Source organism: Sceloporus occidentalis, unplaced genomic scaffold, assembly GCF_023333645.1.
Source record: "Sceloporus occidentalis isolate IW3139 unplaced genomic scaffold, rSceOcc1.0.p SCAF_30, whole genome shotgun sequence".
Taxonomy (NCBI): Eukaryota; Metazoa; Chordata; class Lepidosauria; order Squamata; family Phrynosomatidae; genus Sceloporus; species Sceloporus occidentalis.
The window spans coordinates 12,343,187-12,362,583 of record NW_028317010.1 but is presented as its reverse complement, the minus strand read 5'-3'; the positions used below and the strand labels follow the sequence as shown (position 1 = coordinate 12,362,583).

The 19,397-nt window shown below is 36.9% G+C and overlaps 1 protein-coding gene across 1 annotated transcript in view; it reads right to left on the bottom strand.

Annotated features, from left to right (window-relative positions):
* The window catches only part of LOC149299049 (disintegrin and metalloproteinase domain-containing protein 12-like), a 153,418-nt gene extending 138,200 nt beyond the window's left edge, over window positions 1-15,218 (bottom strand). The window contains exon 1 of the mRNA XM_089486842.1: window positions 15,179-15,218. Coding sequence (XP_089342968.1) covers window positions 15,179-15,218 — 40 coding nt within the window. The remainder of the gene's footprint in view (window positions 1-15,178) is intronic.
* Between the last annotated feature and the right edge of the window lie 4,179 nt (window positions 15,219-19,397).

Below are 19,397 nucleotides of genomic sequence, written 5' to 3'. Positions count from 1 at the left end.
TAATATCTCAACACTCTCTTCACTCAGACCTGCAGAGACCACAACTGTGAGGGTGAGCGGCAAGCGCTATCACTACAGCGCCATCCTAAGTGTTTGCCTCTGCCCAAGGCATTCTCTTACATGAATGAAGTGATTTATTTTCACAGCCAACCCAAAGAATGGTGTAAAACTAATGTATATGGAACAGTCAACTAATTTGCATATATAACTTTCTCAAATAAAATACTCATCAGCATTTCAACGACAAAAAAACCCCCATAATCAAAAACACGGGAATAACTAGTAATCCTACCCCATCAGAGCATAGTGCTGGTAACTCCAGGTAAGAACAAAGACATTTCGTACCTGGTGAGTCATACCAATGCCGCATTTATTTTGGAAAAGACGTGATAGATGGTGGATAGATACATCTATCCATATGTTTGACTATATGGTCTATTTGTCGAGTAAATTGTCAGCAGCTGGGAACGTATTTGATGTACATCTCTCCCATTTTGGATAGCATTAGAGGCTTTGTATCTAGCCAATTGTCTACTTGCTATGAATCAAAAATAACTGTAAAAATGATATAAATAATTAGAAATAATTTATGTAAAATATTCACATTTCAATAACAGTTCTGAAAAATGTAAAGTTCACCGCACTCAAAGACAAACCGAACTACACAATTCACGCAAGACCCTTTGAGTGTGCCCTGACATTTACTTTCCATTAGTTTACATAATAAATGAATGCATAGCATTGTAATTAAGGGTCCATCTATTAATAGGAAAGAAAACATCTGGTACTTTGAGTACATTTTAATATGGATTATGTAGTATTAACATAGTGCCCTGGAACATCTGTGCACAGCATCTCCTCAAGTTCTTTCCACGGATACTGACTTTACTTTTTTGTCAAAAAACACAAAGACGGGAGGGCAGGCCAGGGTAATTTATAATGAAGAAAGAATACCGTAACCTTCAAAACTCTCTCCCATGGGAACCAACTTAGGAAAACTATACTATGTGATGTAAATGTCAAAGCACTGGAGGGGCTGGAGTAGTTTAGGCATAGGGCGTGATGTTCTATTAGCCAGGCTATACCCTTATTTTAGTCAGTCTATGCATTAAGGGGCATGTAGATGATTGATTTTTTTTTATAAAAGCACTTTTTTTAAATAATAATTATCAGCCATTAAAATGTTTTGTTTTTTCCATAGAACTCAAACTGATTTCTCATGAGAGTGTTCTTCATATTTCTACTTAATGACACATAGAGATGGACCTGTCTATATGTCTTATTATCAAAACTTTTAGTTGACTATAGCATTTCTACCTAATCAAATTTTGCATTTTGTGCCACATACAGTAATATGACTAGGCCCCTGTGCAAATGCCCCATAGGACGAGTGACCCCTTAACCGTCGTACCCACTATAATTTTTTATGGAATTATATATAGTGTCTCCTGCTGGATACATGTGTCTAGTCTGATGTAACAGCCGCATTCCTGTGATCTATGGATTGCTGGCCATGAGTGGTTCTCAAAGATACCTAACCTAATTTTGCAGTGGCTTAAAGGTCTTGGATTGTGTATTGTTAATCTAGCAAAATGATTTCTGTGATAGTTTGACAATTGAAATATCAAACCTGAAAACAGAATCCAAAGGAAGTATCTGCCATGAAGATAGAGTGATCGCCTTCAATTGATTTCTAATAGATGCTTGAGACAATAAAGTAGCTTAACAAAGTGGTAGCTGGGTACCCTAGATGGCTTAAAAATTCGTAACTAAGTTTCTGCGTTTATTATTTCTTTATATCATTTCACCTCTGTTGGCTTTTCCTATGACCAACTTACCCCTAAGAGTCATAAAGACTTTATCCTCTGCAATAAAAAAGGATGAGTCTTTATTACATGATAATTGGTGTATTATCAAGAAAAAAAGAAACAGGAAGAATCATAGCATGTATCCTTTCAACAATAAACCTGTCTCACACTCTTCCCCTCTCAAAAAGGCATCTTTTTTATGGCTAATCGTGGTTCACGAGGCCAATGTGTGAAGCTGGAAGAAATAGATGTCATTTCACTCTAATTTTCTTTTAAATATCACATGAAGTATTAAGTTCCTGGTTTGTACATATTAACAATTGTTATAGATGCCAACCCCCACTAACTATTCGGTTTGGTCTCTTAAGAACCTGGTTCACCTTTTCCTAATCTATGACGGCCACCAGACACATTTCCCGATCTCTCACTGTCCAGAAGAAAATTCATGTTTTTGGGAATAGTCTATCCACCCTGATGGGTTACCCTTTTGAGCCCATGTCAGCCACATGATCTCAGTAAATAGACATATGTTATTAAAATTGTCTGGTGGGAAACATTTCTGGTTCATTGGTAATCTGACTGTCAGGGTCATGTGACCCTTCCCTCCCTCGCTATATTATCTTTAATCAGTGAAGCATTCATTTGCATGAATAAAATGTCCTTTTATGGATACATTTCACCCATTACTCATTCATCTAAAATGTAATAATCTATGTCTATTTCTTTTGTTTCATGATTCCCTTTCTGTGCCCAGCATTCTGTTACATAATTTCTCTGGAAAGCGAAAACCTTTTTGATGCTACAAAACAAAACAGCTTGACATTATGATTTTGTGCTATTCCAGACTAAATGTTACCATTCAAATGCTGCATGCAAGGCTGGATTAGGACCAAACATTGGGTATGAAGATTGCCACCAATTTGACACCTGAACTCCAAAACCTATGTTTTGAACACAATATGTAAATATAATTTCAAAACCATTTGGATATTTTTTTTGTATATTGTGATTTCTAAATATAAAATAATTCAGCTTGATTTGGTGAAAAGAATTTAATAAAATTGCATCTAATACGTAGACTTTTAAAAGTCACCGGCTACGCTAATATTCCAAATTCTGAAGCACCCTTGCTGTTTCATATATATTTATGTAAGTGCTAACTGTAGATAATGTTCATAAAATGTATAAGGAAAAAAACCTGTACATTTAGGGTTTTTGTTGGAACTTTTTGAAATATATTTTTTATTAAATATTACCACCTTTCCCAAGTCCCTTGCCTCCTTTACCACAGCCAGACATGCTTTCATCTACCATGCTACAAACTGTGCATATAGAGCTGTATGTGAGAGAATATCCTCATTTTCATATAGAAAAATCTGATCTTCCAAGAGATTTAATTTTCAAGGCTTGCTCCTCAGCAATTTTAGCTTTTTACATTATTGGTGTGTCTGTAAAAATGTTATTCCTTCACATTGCTTGCACAGCAGTAAGCAAAGAACAAACAATGAAGAGTAAAACTATGTGGTAATCAGAATGATATATGTAGTTACACCACATCTGGTACTTCTGTCATCAAAGAAGTTAAGTTAAATGTTTCTTCAGTGATTCGCTATCTATCAGACAAAGGAACACTCAACAAATTTCATCCCATGCAGAGATGCATCAATCAGTGTTCTCGCCACACAAGATCAGAACCTTATCTTTCCCACTGTTGTAATTTCCCTGCTCGCACATGGTCCTTTTTTATTTAAGTGCTGAAACTATTTTCCTATTTTGAATCTTCTGTGTAACAATTCTGTTAGAGAAAAGGAAAAAATATATAAACGGCGGAGCATAAGAAATGTTAACCATATTTTTGTTGACTATTTAAGTCTAGGTTTCTTTATTAAACATTAAATATATAAACCTTGCAATATAAACGAGTCAACATGGGCCAAAAACAATTTGGACAAATTTCATTTTGAAGGCTTTTTGATTCTGAAACTAAATCTGTTGCTCTCATGCACTCTCTCACACTCTCTTACTTTCCTTCACATTGTCTCTCTACCTTGTCCGACAAATGCTTCCACGTCTCTGTTTCTCTGTTCTTCTCCTCCTCTTCTTGTCCTTCTCCTTTTCTTGTTCTACTCATTTTTCTTTTCCCAGCTATCTTTCTCTGAGGATCCTCTTGAAGTATTTCCATAACAGGATGGAGAATTGGAGGAATGGGGCAGAGTTCATAAGCCAGGGTGTGTGCGGAGACTCCAGCGTGTTGTGGAACCACTCCAAAGAGGCCCGGATAATGCAGGGTAGAGCCGGGAGTGGTGGAGAACCAGGAGAAGAAAGAGAAGAACAAGAAACCAAGAAGAGGAGCTGAACAAGAAACGGAGAAGATGTGGAGACACTTAACCCCTTAAGGACAATGGGCGGTGCCTAAACTAAACAATGCATTTTGAGCATGTACGGGCTTTGTCATTAAGGGGGCAGTTGCTGTTTTTTCTAACGTATAACAGATGAGCATTTAAAATGCAATATTTTTTTACAGGCTATGTCAGGGACACTTTAAATTACTTTATAAGTATTTTAATAGTTTGGGGGCTTTTTTACCTGTAAGAAGGGATTTAAAACATAAACCCCTAGGACCAGCTGTAGCACACCACCCCCTTGCTGTTTGAAGCAGCAAACCAATGGTAGGAAAGCACTACAACTGAAATTAATAACATGTGTCCTGCAAGCCAAGGAGCTGGGAAAACGCATACAAATGATTCTGATGAATCCCTCTATGTGTTTGCAAGGGGAGAGCAAATTTAATTTAAAGGGAACATCAGCTATCATATGCTCTAAATTGCAACTTTTCTACCTACAGCAAAATCACACAATCATAGGGAAAAAACTAAATCATCAATGTATGTTTTCTACAAAATGTCATAGAAAAGATTTAATGTCAGGAATAGACATAAATCAATTGAGAGCAATTTATTTGACATTCCTTGTATACTCTCTTTTTTATTTGCCAACAGGTACCTCCTGTTCAGCTCTCTTATAACGAATGCTTTAACTGGGTCAGATAAACGGTTCAACGTGCACCTAGAATCAATCTGTCAGAACATCTCATTAATATGCAACAATGTAACGGAAAACTAACCTTGGGATTTCATGTAAAGTATTTTTGAGCCAAATAATTTTTATATATTGGTTGCAAAGACAAGTGCATTCGTAAAACCAGTTTCACAATAAACCTTGGTGAATTTAAATAGTCTTAGAAAAGATCTGTCCGACTCCTATTCGGATCTGTCTAGCCAAGGGCTTGATTCTATGATCCATCAAAGACTTAATTGGTGTTAATAGTGATGAAAATAGCATTGTCTGTATTGTAATTCCACTATGTCTCAAAGGAGGGTTTGCAGTTCTAAAATCTAGACTGCGAACATTATCAGCTGGTCTTGCAGTATAGGCACACGAAGTAGGTGCATATGTGGCTGGGCTGGTTAGAGGGTACAAAAGAAGATTATCTCCTATGTTATTCCAAAGGAGAAGACATATTAGAACAAGAGGTCATAATCTAAAATTAGAGAGTGAGTGCTCTAGATGTAATAAAAGGAAGTTTTACTTTACCAAGAACGTGGCAAATAAATGTGATAGCCTCCCAGCAGAAATAGTAGGGGCAAATACAGTGAAGGAAAGGCACAAAGCTATCCTGAATCTAAGACAAGACTACAGAATGATCAGGGTTTGAGTCTTTACATCACAAAAATTAGTATTCTAGATAAACCAAATAACCACCATCTGCAGAAATTTGTATGTTTCTAAATGTACCAAGATATGACATCACACCCTGACACTGTCAGTGACAGATATAACAATCAAAGTGTGAACAGAGATATCAGGGGATGAGTGGTGCTTTCAAGTTAAAAGTCCTCTACCGGTTGGGCTATTAATGTAATGCAGTCTATCCAATACTTTCAACTATCTAAAATAACCAGCCACCAAGTTCAAACAATTCCTATATTTCATAGATACACAGACAAGATACAAAGAGGTGCTACCACTTTTATTTCTTATTTTCACTTGTGAATATATTTTTTAAAACTATTAATTAAAAAGGTTCTATCAATGCCTCCAGCTTTGCACATACCAAGTAAAAAAGGCAGGTTTGTATAACCCAGCTGGAACCATACTACTTATAGTACTTTTTTCAATAGGTCAGGCTACAATATTTCTAATTATACTCTACACTTTTTATTAAGTCAACTGTTTAAAAATGGAAATTTAATGGGTCAACTTAAGAACAGTTCTATATATAAATAAACCTTCAAGACTGAAATGATCCATACATTGTCAGACCACCTGGCCTTGTAATTCAGTGGACTAAGTCACTTTCAGCAGACAGCTGGCTCAAGAAGTAGTTAGCCACGTCTGTTACACATTCATCAAAAGGAACTGCATGTTAAATGTAACATGCAAAGAATCCAGTTATGGTTTCAATGCTTCCCTTCCTAGCGATCCCTATCATAGGATAGTCATCAGTGTTTTGAGAACATATATGATTTTCCTTTGTGTATTTGGACCAGAGATCTAATGCGTGAATTGATGTTGTTACACTTTAATTACTTTAATCCAATATAAAATGGATGTCCCCATAATTCAGTTCATGTTCTTGTTAAATGTAAGTGAGCTGGTGGAAACGATGGAATGGGTACTCCAGCCATGGTATATAATTTAATGCATATGCTAGCTGAGTGGTCACTTTAAATTTAGGTGGTTCCCACTTGAAAAAGATTCACATTTATTGGTCTATTAATGAGTGGAACCTTTACCTCTTGGGTAATACGCCCTCATTCTTTCTAGATTGAGAGCATGCTTGAGCAGGGCCCGCCTTAACTTTTATTTCTATAAGTGAAAATTGTTATGTACTGTTTTTAAGTGCTATTTACCAATTGTGCATCGCTGGAGAAAATTATGTGCTATATAATTTAATAAATAATAAAAATGTTCCTCTTTTCTTACCCCCTTATCACCTTCTAGCAGCCGATCAGTGGTGCAAACCATTGGGCCACAAGGGAGTAGTTCTGCTGCCACAAAGTTTTTCTAAAAAAAACCAACTTTTTTAAAGAATGCATGTTAAAGTACTCAAAAAGTACTTTACTATGCATTCTTCTTTTGCGAGGCTGCCTGGGTTCCTGAAATGTCCCTTTAAAATGCAGCCAATAAAACACAACTCTTAAAATTAAAACTAGTGTGGTTTCCTTCTGCATATTCTACTTGCAATGAAAATTACTCACGTTAAACAAAGAGTTAATGTCCCATGGGAAGCCCTCAAACACCTACAAGAATGAATTCACCATAACACTACTATATATTTTATAGCATGTAAGAATATATATATGGTAAAATTCTATCACTCTGTAAATCTGACACATAACATTTAGCTTTACAGACGTACTTGTGATATGTTAAATATGAGACGACATTTAATATTTCTACATTTACTGCATCTATCTACTAGGAAAGATTAAAATCTTAATACTGAGTTATTTGTGACTATCACAACCCTCAAAATTAAATCAGAATCATTCAAGTGTATTCAAAGAATTTCTTTTCCCCAAGTGGAGAAACCGCAACCATCAAGAAATGGATATGAAGCTTCCTAGACACGTACGGGATCGTAGTGATTGAGGTTTTTGCAAAACATACATGCAAATTTGATCTCCTACGAGTCTAACAATTAAATACATACAATAAACCTTACCTTCTTGTAGGATGCGCCCCACGGGATATAAATAATACATGTATCCATTCGTATAGCGGAATATGTATGTCCTTGTATGAAGATTAATTGGGACTACAGCGTATACATAAGAAAAAGCAATTCTATGTCGTAAAGACATTTTGTGGATTAATTTACAACACACATGTCTCAGAATATCAATTTTCTGCGTGTATTGTTGGCAGTCAGTTTTAACTTTTTCTCTGGAAAATTGCGACGACTGGATCTGTATCGCTGATGCTTTGGTTAAAATTTATCCCGAGTTAAGGACCAATATTCCTTCCTTGGGTCATGTGAGTCATTTCCTTATAGAATGTATAATGAAAACAATATGCATTTCTTTACATTTATGAAAAGTTAGCTCTCTGGGGTTTAAGATCCGCTTCCTACACCCCAAAGGTAAGGATGTATTTTTTAATAAGAATGATATAAAAATAAGTGCTACAGAGTTTAAAAATAAAATTCACACATCATCTTTGCCCCTGAGAAACACATGATGATCTGAAAGGTCGCACCGCGCAGTGAAAATATATTTGTTGTACTCAGTCATGCATGAGTTTTATAAAAGCGGTGAACCTTGCACTATAGTTTCTCAGTCTATCAATCTTGTAAGTTTATGATTATTATTTCAATCTATCTCAACGAGGTAAACACTCATTTCAAGCTTCTCCGTGATAAACAGTCTACTTTATTGTATGGGGCAGATTTAGAGTTGACTTTGACTTAGAAGCCATAGTGTTAGGCAGGGTATTAGGTACTAAATAGAGCGTTTGTTTGCTTTGATTATATATCCCCTGATAGACAAGCATGAAAGCCACAATTTTAGCAATTTGGATCTGAAGCGAATGGAAAAGGCACTTGTGTCATCCTGGCCTAAGGTACGGTTCTTCTACCCTCACTTCCCAGTTTAGCTTGTCTTAACCCATCTTTTGTCTCAAGTTCCCATCCCCATTCCTCTATCAAATAAGGGGTGCTGAGATAAATAATGAGTTCATCCTCTGACAACCCCCCCCCTATAATGTATAGTGAATCCAGTTGGATTTTCACCTCAAAGGGACACTCCAGCCGTCAAATGCACTTTAATACATGTGATAGCTGAGTGGTCCCTTTTTTGTGATGTCTCCCTTGCAAAAGCAATGGGGGATTCTATAGACTCCCCCAATATGCATTTTCCCACGTGATATAGCATGAGTCTGTTGATATCCTCAGTGCGAATATGTAGAAAGCATTCACAGTGATTTAAATAGGAGCACATTCATACCATTGATTGGCTACTTCAAACGGCCAATCAGGGTGAGAATCGCTGGGCCATGGAGGATGCATTCTGTTGCAGTTTCTCCTTAAGGTAAGTGTTTTTTAATACTACATAATGGAAATATTTGGAATTCCCTGTAGGACATTAACCCTAAGTGTGTTTAGAGTTTACATATATGTGCCATTAGAGAGATTTCATGCACATTTACATCGTCCATGACATTATGGGTCACTGCCACACATGGAGCATACAATACAATGGGCCCAGACGCCATCAGGGGTTTTTTGTGTGGGATTTTACACTAGTGTACACAAAAGTACACATTTGCAAGGGTAGCGCTATGTTCTCTCTGGAGGCCCCCAAGGCATCTGTCCCTTTTGGCCAGCCCTGTTTAATATAATACATAATGTTTCCTCACTCTTTGTTGCATCGATTTAACTGTAACAGACTCATTTCGCTTTCAGTAAGGCATCATACTTTTCCAATAAAATCTCGACTGAAAAAAAATACACCATTTATTTGAAGAATGTGCTCTGTTGGCTGACATTTGACACAGAAAAATAGTTCCAATATACCTCTCCTCATTGACAAAGATTCATTTATAAAACAGAGTTATAAAAGGAATGGGGTAAGCAGTGTGTCAGATACAGTTTCTATGATTACTTCTTAAAGTCCAAATATTTACTTTCTCCATCCGCATGTAATTAAGCCCGATTTACCAACCGCTACATGTGTTGCTTTTAAATATACTGTAGTTTGGTAAGTGGAATACATAAGCCTGGAGCGATTGACCAAATCTGTCCTGATTTAAAAAAAAAAAAAAAACTACATTTGTCAAAACACTGCATTCTGAACACGACAAAGGGTTAAGATACTCAGTGATTAATCAAACCCGGTTAATATATTGATCCAAAAGATACTTCTATTTCCTTTAAAGCTGAGAAGGAATGTGTTGCCCTGATGAGTCAAAATTAAGTCATCTTCAATATCACCAAATAAGGTTCTTGGATGGCAAACGTTATGGCGTTTTTTGTTAAATGTATTAACTATGTTTTCTTGGATTGCAAGACATGCAGTCAGGATCCCAAACTCATTACATAATCAGATTTAACAATGCATCTTTTCTAATTCTCCGATGTCTACGTCGTTTACTGTGCTTCATTCTTGGAGACCACAGAGCCCGGGCAAAACTCCATGCCATCTGAAACAATTTTGCTGCTTTCTTCTGACTAATATAAATTTCAGTTTAAACCAACAAATGGTTGACACGATTGTTTGTTATCTTTCTGACAAAGAGTGAATTTTAGGTGAGTTAGTAAGAAACATTTCATCTCCTGGGCTGGACTATGATATGGTGCATGATCAGTAACAGCATGTCCTCATATAGTAAGGGACAGGGGGGTCCTGCAAAATGCATAGTTAATAAGGTGAAATAAAGTGATCTTACTTTAACGCCGGAGCCGTACATATATAAGGGGCCCACGTTTATTTTATGCCTCTAGGAATAGTAGAGATTGTTGAGATGGAGGGGATCGAGCTTGAAGGACTTGTGGTGGCCCACAAGCAGATATTTTCTCAAGCTTCCAACGGTGAAATTATCCCTGCATCACTCACCAACAACTCTATGTTTAGTGAATAAATGGCACTGAGTATTCACTAAACTGCCTGTTATTTGGCTGGAATTGTGACAAACTGCTATAAACCAACTATCATTCCCACTAATATAAATTGGTTTTTTTCCCACCCATAGTGATAAAGTAATATTTTACTTTGCTGTTGTTCACCATATTTGTTATACATATATAACCCAACCATATAGCTATATAATATTTAATAATGTCACAATGAATGTACTCATACACATCCCTTTCTTTATTATAGAAGTGTTTAAAATTTAAACCGGTGGAACAAAACACATTCTTGCTGATGACATTTGAGTGTATTCTTGAATGTCCTTGCATTTCCTACTTTCACATCTGCCTAAAAACATGTAGCTTCCAATAAGTGCTCTCTTGAAAATGAAGATGATGGCATCTAAGGTCAGTGACTCACCAGCTGAATAAACTTGTTCATAAAACATGTTTTAAAAAGGAAAATACTGCTGGAGAGACACATTAAAAGGGATTTTCAGGAGGCACCCCTCAGAACGTCTTAATCTCAATCCTTCAGGAACACAACAGTTGTGAGATAAGAAGAGACTACGAGGCTCACTACAATAATAGAGTCTTTCATTGGAACATGCCATATGACTCTGTGTGTCATGTAAGCACATGTTTGACACAAATAAACTTTAACACCTTCTTTGCCAATCTTGGAATGAAATGTGATTAATTTTAAAATAATTAATGGGAGCAATTTATAGCTCTAATATTTTTGTTTGTCAATCACTGTAATTGTTTTTGGGATATTTAGTTTAGGCCCAGACTGGCCATTGGGCACACTGAGCAAATGCTGTTGGAAATGCCTGGACAGATGCTACATGAGTGTAAAAATGTAGCATCCGGCCGCACGTATCCAGCCAGCAGTCTCACCTACGTCATCAGGCGGTTGCTGGCTTTAAAGTGCCAGGGCCACCTTGTGATCGCCAGTCCGGCCTTGCTCATGAATGTCGAGCCGGCATTATCCAGTCTCTTGTCCTGACCAATCATAACATTGTCCTGATGTTCTCTCCCCTCTCCTCGCCTCAGCCTTACAACCTAACCAATCAACAACAGAAAGAGAGATATAATAATTGGGAGGAATAATTGTGCAAATCTTGAGAAGATACTTTTTGCACAGGGTGCTTTTTTAAAACATATCTCTTTTTTAATATGTAAGTACAGTTACATTGGTTGTATACAACATATGAACTGTAGGAATTAAAGTTTAATACTGTTCCATGTTGAGCTGACATGTGCTTAGACAGTAGGGATGCCATGTATAAAAAGGGATTATATATTATAATTATATATTTATAATTATTATATCATTGTAATGAGGAATAATGAATTTATAGGTGTTGTCATTTTTTACAATATTGATATTCCATGATGGAAACTCACAATAGCCCCACAATGACTTCAACGGGACCTCCCACAACGTCAACAGGACCTCCCGCGACGTCAACGAGACCACCCACTGATGTCAGCGTGACTTCCTGCCTGCATGCCGCTAGGTTGGGCTCCAGCTAGTTCTGAGTTCCAAGTTCATAGTTATGGTGACTGGGCATCAATATGGTAGGACTGGTTGTGCCTTTTTATAATGTAGACTTTTGAATAAGAGCATAGGCGATGTCTATATTTATCAGTAGAGCATGAAAAAGTCTATGTTTTTCTAAAGTTATAAACATGTTTCTCATAAAAGACTCAGACACAAAAATCCAACCACAAGCATTCTCCAGTCCTTATTTCTTCATCATTGATAAAACAAGATACACACATCTAATTAACCAAGTAACATGAACACATAAAGATAGCGCAAATCTATTCCTAAATTGGATCTAGCAAGCGTCAGCCCAAAATATGATGGAGTCTTTAGCTGAAATTAATAAATTTTATTGGCCCAACATATATGTATAGTTACAAAAGCTTTTGAGATGGAATGATCCAATGGAAGTTCCGAAAGCCTATGTAACTTTACATATTTTTTTTTCTATGTTGGCCCAATAAAAGGTCTCATTGTCACCAAAAATGATCCTGAAACTGCAGAACCATTTTCAGATATGTCAACACAACATGTTCTGATGATAATTGCCCAATGTGTAATAGGTGACTGTTTCTTCTTAAGCTACTGCTTTCTGCCATTGCATCAATATTCTTTATTTCACAGTTTGTCTTAGCTGTTATAAGGAACTTTTTTTTTTGCTCACAACACCATATTTTATTTTGGCTTTGCCGTAAATCCCTCCTCTGCCAGCTGTACTGATTTTCACAAAGAGAAGGTGTTCACGGTTTTCATTTTAACAGCTGCTGCGGTACCAAAGTCGGAACATTCGTACGAGCAAACTAAGTAATGCACCTGTTCCAAGGACATCGGGGGCGTATTATGGACTTAAATGCCACAAAATGAAAATTGATTGCCTTTGGTTAATTGAAATGTTTGCAGTTAAAAAACAATATTAAATGTAAGCCATGGAATAAAATTGTTTTAGCTAAATGTCGACGATCTAATTGTATTCATATGACTATTAGGCGTTAGTGGTAGAGCGCATTGTTTCTGCAGCATTGAAGTATACGGCCGCATACTTTAAGGTCACCAGCAATAATAATAGTCTTTATTGGGTTACTTCATGGTAGATTTCTATATGTTTGGATAAATAGTAAGACATTATCATATGAGACTTAGATATAATGTAAGGAAATGTACCTTTACTGGGAGGTAAAGGAAGTTTTGAGTCTTTACAGCAGGAAAAAAGGGAAGACTAGATGGAACGAATGGTTCTTATGCTGTCAAATGTACCTGTAGAAGGTTTTAGAACATAGACGTTAAATAAAACAAAACACTTACATTACATTTATTTATATAGTGCCTGCAGATTCCGTAGCGCTTTACAATCAGAGTCGGTAGCATAAATTTAAATTCACAAACAATAACAAACTGGTACAAAAGGAGAAGAGGGCCCTGTTCTTGCGAGCTTACAATCTATGCAAACATTCTACCATGTAACTCACTATTTAATTTAAAACATTACTGTTCGCTCTAGGTCTTTAAGACATGGCCGGCAATTTGCAAAGGGAAGCCCTTTTTTTCTTAAAAGAGGTCTGAATGCTTCTTTCTCTGTAGCACAAAATCTATGGAATTTACTGTCTCAACATTCCTTTTGCCAGCTCCATATCCAGTGTTTTATATTTCAATCCAGAAGGTTTAACAGGCCATGAAATATTCACTTGTTATTTTATTAGATCATGGTTTCAGTATGGGAAGAGGGTATACGTTTTAGGTTAGAGAGGCCATTTCAGACACAAACCAGAAAGGTTGGGAGTAGGCTGAAGGATTTTATGAGATTTTATGTAAGGAAAATGTCATCAAATGGGATATAGATGAAGTTTATTGCTTAAAGATGTTTTCTTATGACTTATCAGTCTTTGAGCAGATTGACACAGGGAGTGCGAAATACGGTATACAAAATATCAGTAGGAGATATGCACACAAAATACACAAAATGTGTTATTATTTCTATGCTACACAATAAATTGCATTTCTCAACAAAATATATTTCCTTGGTGGTTAAATCATGTGGAAATACACCAATGGAAAAGTTATTCTTTCACCGATAAAGAAATTCCATATCGTATTTATATGATTTGGAAAATAATTATAGTCTGAAAAATCAAAAGTATTGGCAATGCCTTTTAGGCCAACAGATGACCAAAAGATGGTGAAAAGAAGAAAAATAAAGCTAGACAAAGAAGAAAACTCTTTAGCCATGTTCACTTGCACTTTTTTTTGGGGGGGGGGGGCATTTTTTTTTATGTGACCTCCAACCTTCCTTTTTAAGGTTTTTCTTAATCTTTATTTCAGCTAGAGGCCCACAAAAGGTTAATCCACAATATTGAATGCAGCATTATACAATATATAATATATGTGCAGCATATCTATATATATATATATATATATATACACACACATCTTTATAGATAGATAGATAGATAGATAGATAGATAGATAGATAGATAGATAGATAGATAAGCCCAATGTAAAGGGAAATCTTATCATGTTGTACATATATTTTTTTTTCATAGACTATTCATGTAAGCGGAAGAAAACTCTTTCTGAATAAAAGGGGGTAGCCATATGCCTTATATGCTTAGGTGGGACTTTAGGGAATTCTGTTAGAACCGGGCAGAAAAAGAAGAGGAAATGAGCATTTGCAAACACAACAAACACACCATATGGAGCTGATGAAAATTGTATAATCAATGAGAAATGAGAGGGCAAGTAATTTGTAGAATTAAGATCCATTATCAGGTATTTGTATTACATTACCTTGTATTTCTATCTCACCCGTGCTACATATTAACTATGCGTAATTAACTATTTGTCAGGTGAATTGATGTTATTGGTTGCAGTGCCTAGAAAAATATATCCTTCCAGTATAAATATCACCCAACCTTTATGCATATACAACATGTATGAATCGTTTAATGTCCTGCTGGATAACAGATGTATACAATCTTTACTTGGTCATGTTTGTTTTAGAGCACAATATTTAAAGCGTTAGTAAACAGCTTTTTTTAAAGATGAATGAAGAAAATTAAGACTTACTTTCCCTTCTTCATAACGTTTTATGCTGGGTTTCCCTGAAAAATGTTGCCTCCTTAACGGACAGGCTGAATAAGCCCAATAAGCCAGGAGAACTATCTGTTACACACGTGTTCATAATTGGCATACCTGGGAACCTCTCAGGGATTGCCAGGTGGAGCTCATCCATTTTCGAGGGTGCGTCTTTTTTTTCAGAGGATACGGCTTGCTTTACATGGGGCAAGGCTGGTCAAACATTGGAGGGAGCTAACTAGAGGTATAGGTATGATAGTCCATAAGGTGATTATCAGTCATTTTTATAGAACCCACATACATTAAGACAGCACATGTAATATGGTACTCAAAAAGAGTTGTAGAAGCTCACAGAATGAAATCAGGTCCACTGTTTATATATCCCGTTTAATGTTGGGCACCACTTTACATATGCTATACAGGGACTTACGCAATGAATATGTGGGAAGAATGGTGAAAGTAGTCATTTTAATATCAACCTTCCATTCATGCAACCTGTTTCATGCAAGACATTTGCCTCAAAAGGGACTTGACTTGGCTCCAGCTTGGTTTGGTCCAACCTCTCACACCCTAGTGTGTCTGGACAAACGGGGACTATGCATACAGAAAGTGCTTGCAAAAAAAGACTTTATAAGCATCTCTAGTTTAGGAAAGGATATGGTCACCATTCCCACAGTAATCCCTTGGCAGCTGGGCTTACGACTGAATCCAGCAGGCAGACATCAAGGACAGGTTCGGAGCCAAAGCGCTTTTCTTTTGGTAATACAAATTGTCGGTTTGTGAGCACAGCCCTCTTTACCTAATGAATCAGTTTGTCTTTGAATTTTAGTTAAATTCTACCTTTTGAATGTATGGAGTGTAAGTAGCATTGTGTACATTGCTGGTGCTATATAAATAGAAGATCATAATCATACAGAGGGCACCATGTGAATAGACATTAACCAAAAATGTAAATAACCATACTGAAGATGACTTCCTTTTTTTTTTAGGTAAAAACCTGTTTGAATCTAATAAATCTCAGCATATGTGTTGTGATGAGGTATTTATGAGCGGTGGGAAATGTTGTAAAATGCTCTTGCAGGAGATACTATCCTAGAACAGATTGATAAACTTAAATCGAACTTGTAACAATTTACAGTGTCGACAAAAAGTGATACAATATTTCTATATCCTTTTATAAAGCAGCAAATCGTATAAATCCTGCAGCATACGGCAGGTATAAATATAGTCCTTATCTAGTAGACCAATGCGTAGCCAACAAGTGCTGCCAAGTCTTATGGTTCTGGAACTACCAGGATGCTTTGTATGCTCTTTTGTTGTAGAATGTTGACTATGCACTATGGTAGTTGGTGTTCCATAGCAGCTAGAGAGCCATCTGCTGGCTACCCTGACATACACTAATGATAGAGCCTTTCACTAAATTACAATAATGCCTATTACTAGAGTAGTTTTAATCTGTATACCTCAAATTAGATCATTGAAACAGATCAAAGAACCCATGAAATATACCTTCATGCCTACTATACTTCATCAGCATCAACAATCATCAATTGAGGTCCACGTGACCATCTCACCCCATGAGTTATTGAAACAAATTGTAGCCTGTCAAAAGTTCCTCTTCTAAAACAATCACTTCCCTACTATATTTACTGCTGGAATTTCATTGATCTAAAAAAGAATCCCAATCTAATCCCAAATTGCTGAATGAGATTAGACAAACAATACTTATATACAAATACTCAATTTTAGAGGCATGCTACTCAACAAGTAAAATAAACTCATAAATATTTAAACACCACAATGGAAATGTGTGCTTAGAATAAAGCTAGCATGGTGCTTTGGTGCTTATGCATAAACCCTAATATGACAGAGTATAGGACACCAGTATAGCATTTTACAAGACCAGTAAAATGACTCACGGCCCCAAATTGATTTAGCAGATAATATTTCAACTCACTCAATCCTGACCTGTCATGCACCCATTCATTAGAAGAGATTTTATTAAACAAGCACAGAAAGGATCCAGTTGTTGTGTAAATACGGTCTAGAGTTATTCTTAATACACAGTCATAGTCACAGACACTGACAGCTATATATATAGCTATATATACAACAATAATGCACACAAAACAGACTGAATCTTAATACTCAAGCCAGGTACCCAGGGTGGTACCATATCACCCCTACCCCTTGCTCGTGTGCCCTGTAAGGCTAAACAGTTTAACAATGACTTGCTAACGTTTTTTGTTAATACAGCATCATTACAATAAGAAACAATAAGAAACAGTGAAATGTCTTAAAAATCACACTTGTATGACACTGGCCAGGCTTGCTGATCACTGCTTCACAGCACAGAACTAATTGGTTTAATGGTATGTAATAAACCAATCCAGAAAACTTTTAATGTGTCTCTTCAATAATATTCTAATACAGTACTGTAATATTTATGTCTTTATTCAGTAATTAATTTCACTACAACATCCATACAACACATAATGGTCATCTCATTATTTAAATGCATTTTACTAAGTATTTTAAGCAAATATAGTTAACGCAGCCCTTACGTTGAAATATAATGAAGTCATTAAATGCCATGTGATGACGTTATTGTCAGGGAGATACGGGCAAGTGTGAGTTAGTTGTCAAAGTTCCCCTCAGCTGCTGCAGAGCATCTTGTGAAGGGGATCATTCTGCCAAATGAAGATGTAGTGAGACTCGCTTGCTGTGCACATCTCTACCTCCCAAAGTGTCTGCTGGAGGTAAACCTTACAAGCCTAACTGGAGAGTGGCTTGCCCACTGTATATACAATAGGAGAGTGAGTGAGCCACCACTGATCTCCTGGAAAGTAAGACTACTTAAGACAACTGGACAGGCATCCTATTCATTAGCACTGTATCTCTCATTGCATTTACTCCGCACATAAGGGGGCTGCTATAATGTACCCCTGTTTACATGTTTACATGGCAGCAATATGGCTGCACCCCTGAAGCAGGCAGGTTTGAGTGTCAGCAGCAGCCCCAGGATCACACACTTACCCCCAGATGTACGAAACTGTGTGAGAGCAAGAACAATGGGGACATTCTAACAATCCGAAAATGTAACTTCCACGAGTTGATCTTTTGTCTGAAAGTTAACAAAGTTGCCTAAAGGCAGCAAAAAATGTAACTCTGTTAAGAAAAGCAACGTCTTACCTTGTGCCCTGGAAGAAATAAACACACCGCTTGCGCACAACAGCAGGATAAATATCTGGAATGTTACAGAAAATGGTTGTTCTGGTCTCAGGTTTTCTGACATTTTATCCAGACTGAAACAGAGCTTTCATCAGCTGTGCGAGGAGCGCAGCACCATAATATACAGTTACAGGGGACGAGGGATGCAGGATGTGAGAAATTTCCTGCATGCAGTTTGAATTAACCCCTCCTGCTTGGGATGATCATGTAGTCCCTTTCTCTCCCCCCTCTCCAAACTTTTTTTTTTTTTTTTTTTCCTTTTTGGCAAAGGCGATGCAAGTTGACCGTTTGCAATAAATGAGCAAACTGTCTGCGCTGGCTAGAGAAAGGCATTAAAGACCTTTTAGTAAAGGAAAGACAGGCCTGTGAAATTTATCCATGCCAACATTTACAGTTTTTCATTACAATGGAACAAATTATTGTCCTCCAGCCTCCAGTACTCTGCAGGATCCTAAAATCCCACAGCAGCCATGTCTGTACATATGTTTTACCCAGACTCGTTACATTTATTTATGTAGCGCCAGCAGATTCCGTAGCGCTGTCACAATAGGGGACAGTGCACATTTTTTAAATGACGATGACGTTAATACATAGCGGTACAGAAGGAGAAGAATTGTGAGCTGACAACCTATTGGGCGGACAATATTCTACACCACGGACCAAGGTGGCCGGTCTCGGAGGCTGAGTGTGCTCAGAGTTGTAGTCCGGAGCAGCCGGAGCCCTCAGAGGGTTCCTAGCTCTGCTCTGGAATATATCTAGATTTCTGGGTCGACAAATCTGACAATAACTGGCCTAATGTGGTGTGTAATTAAATAATCAGAAAATATGTTTTCTCGCATTTATTCCGGTTTAATGTTTTGATTACGGATTAAAGAGAAAAACACGACTTTGCAGAAAACACCTGCTTTTTAATATAAATTAAGTATTACAGGCTTACAATTATATCTCTGAATGCTATACCCCATTATTTCGTAATGCCAAAACGCATATTTTTACCACTTAAACTGCAACGGTGCACTATAAATACCTCTTATGCTACCACGGAGTGTGCAGAAAGTAATACACCCTTTTATTACATGTCTTGAATAACAGATGTCAGAGTGAT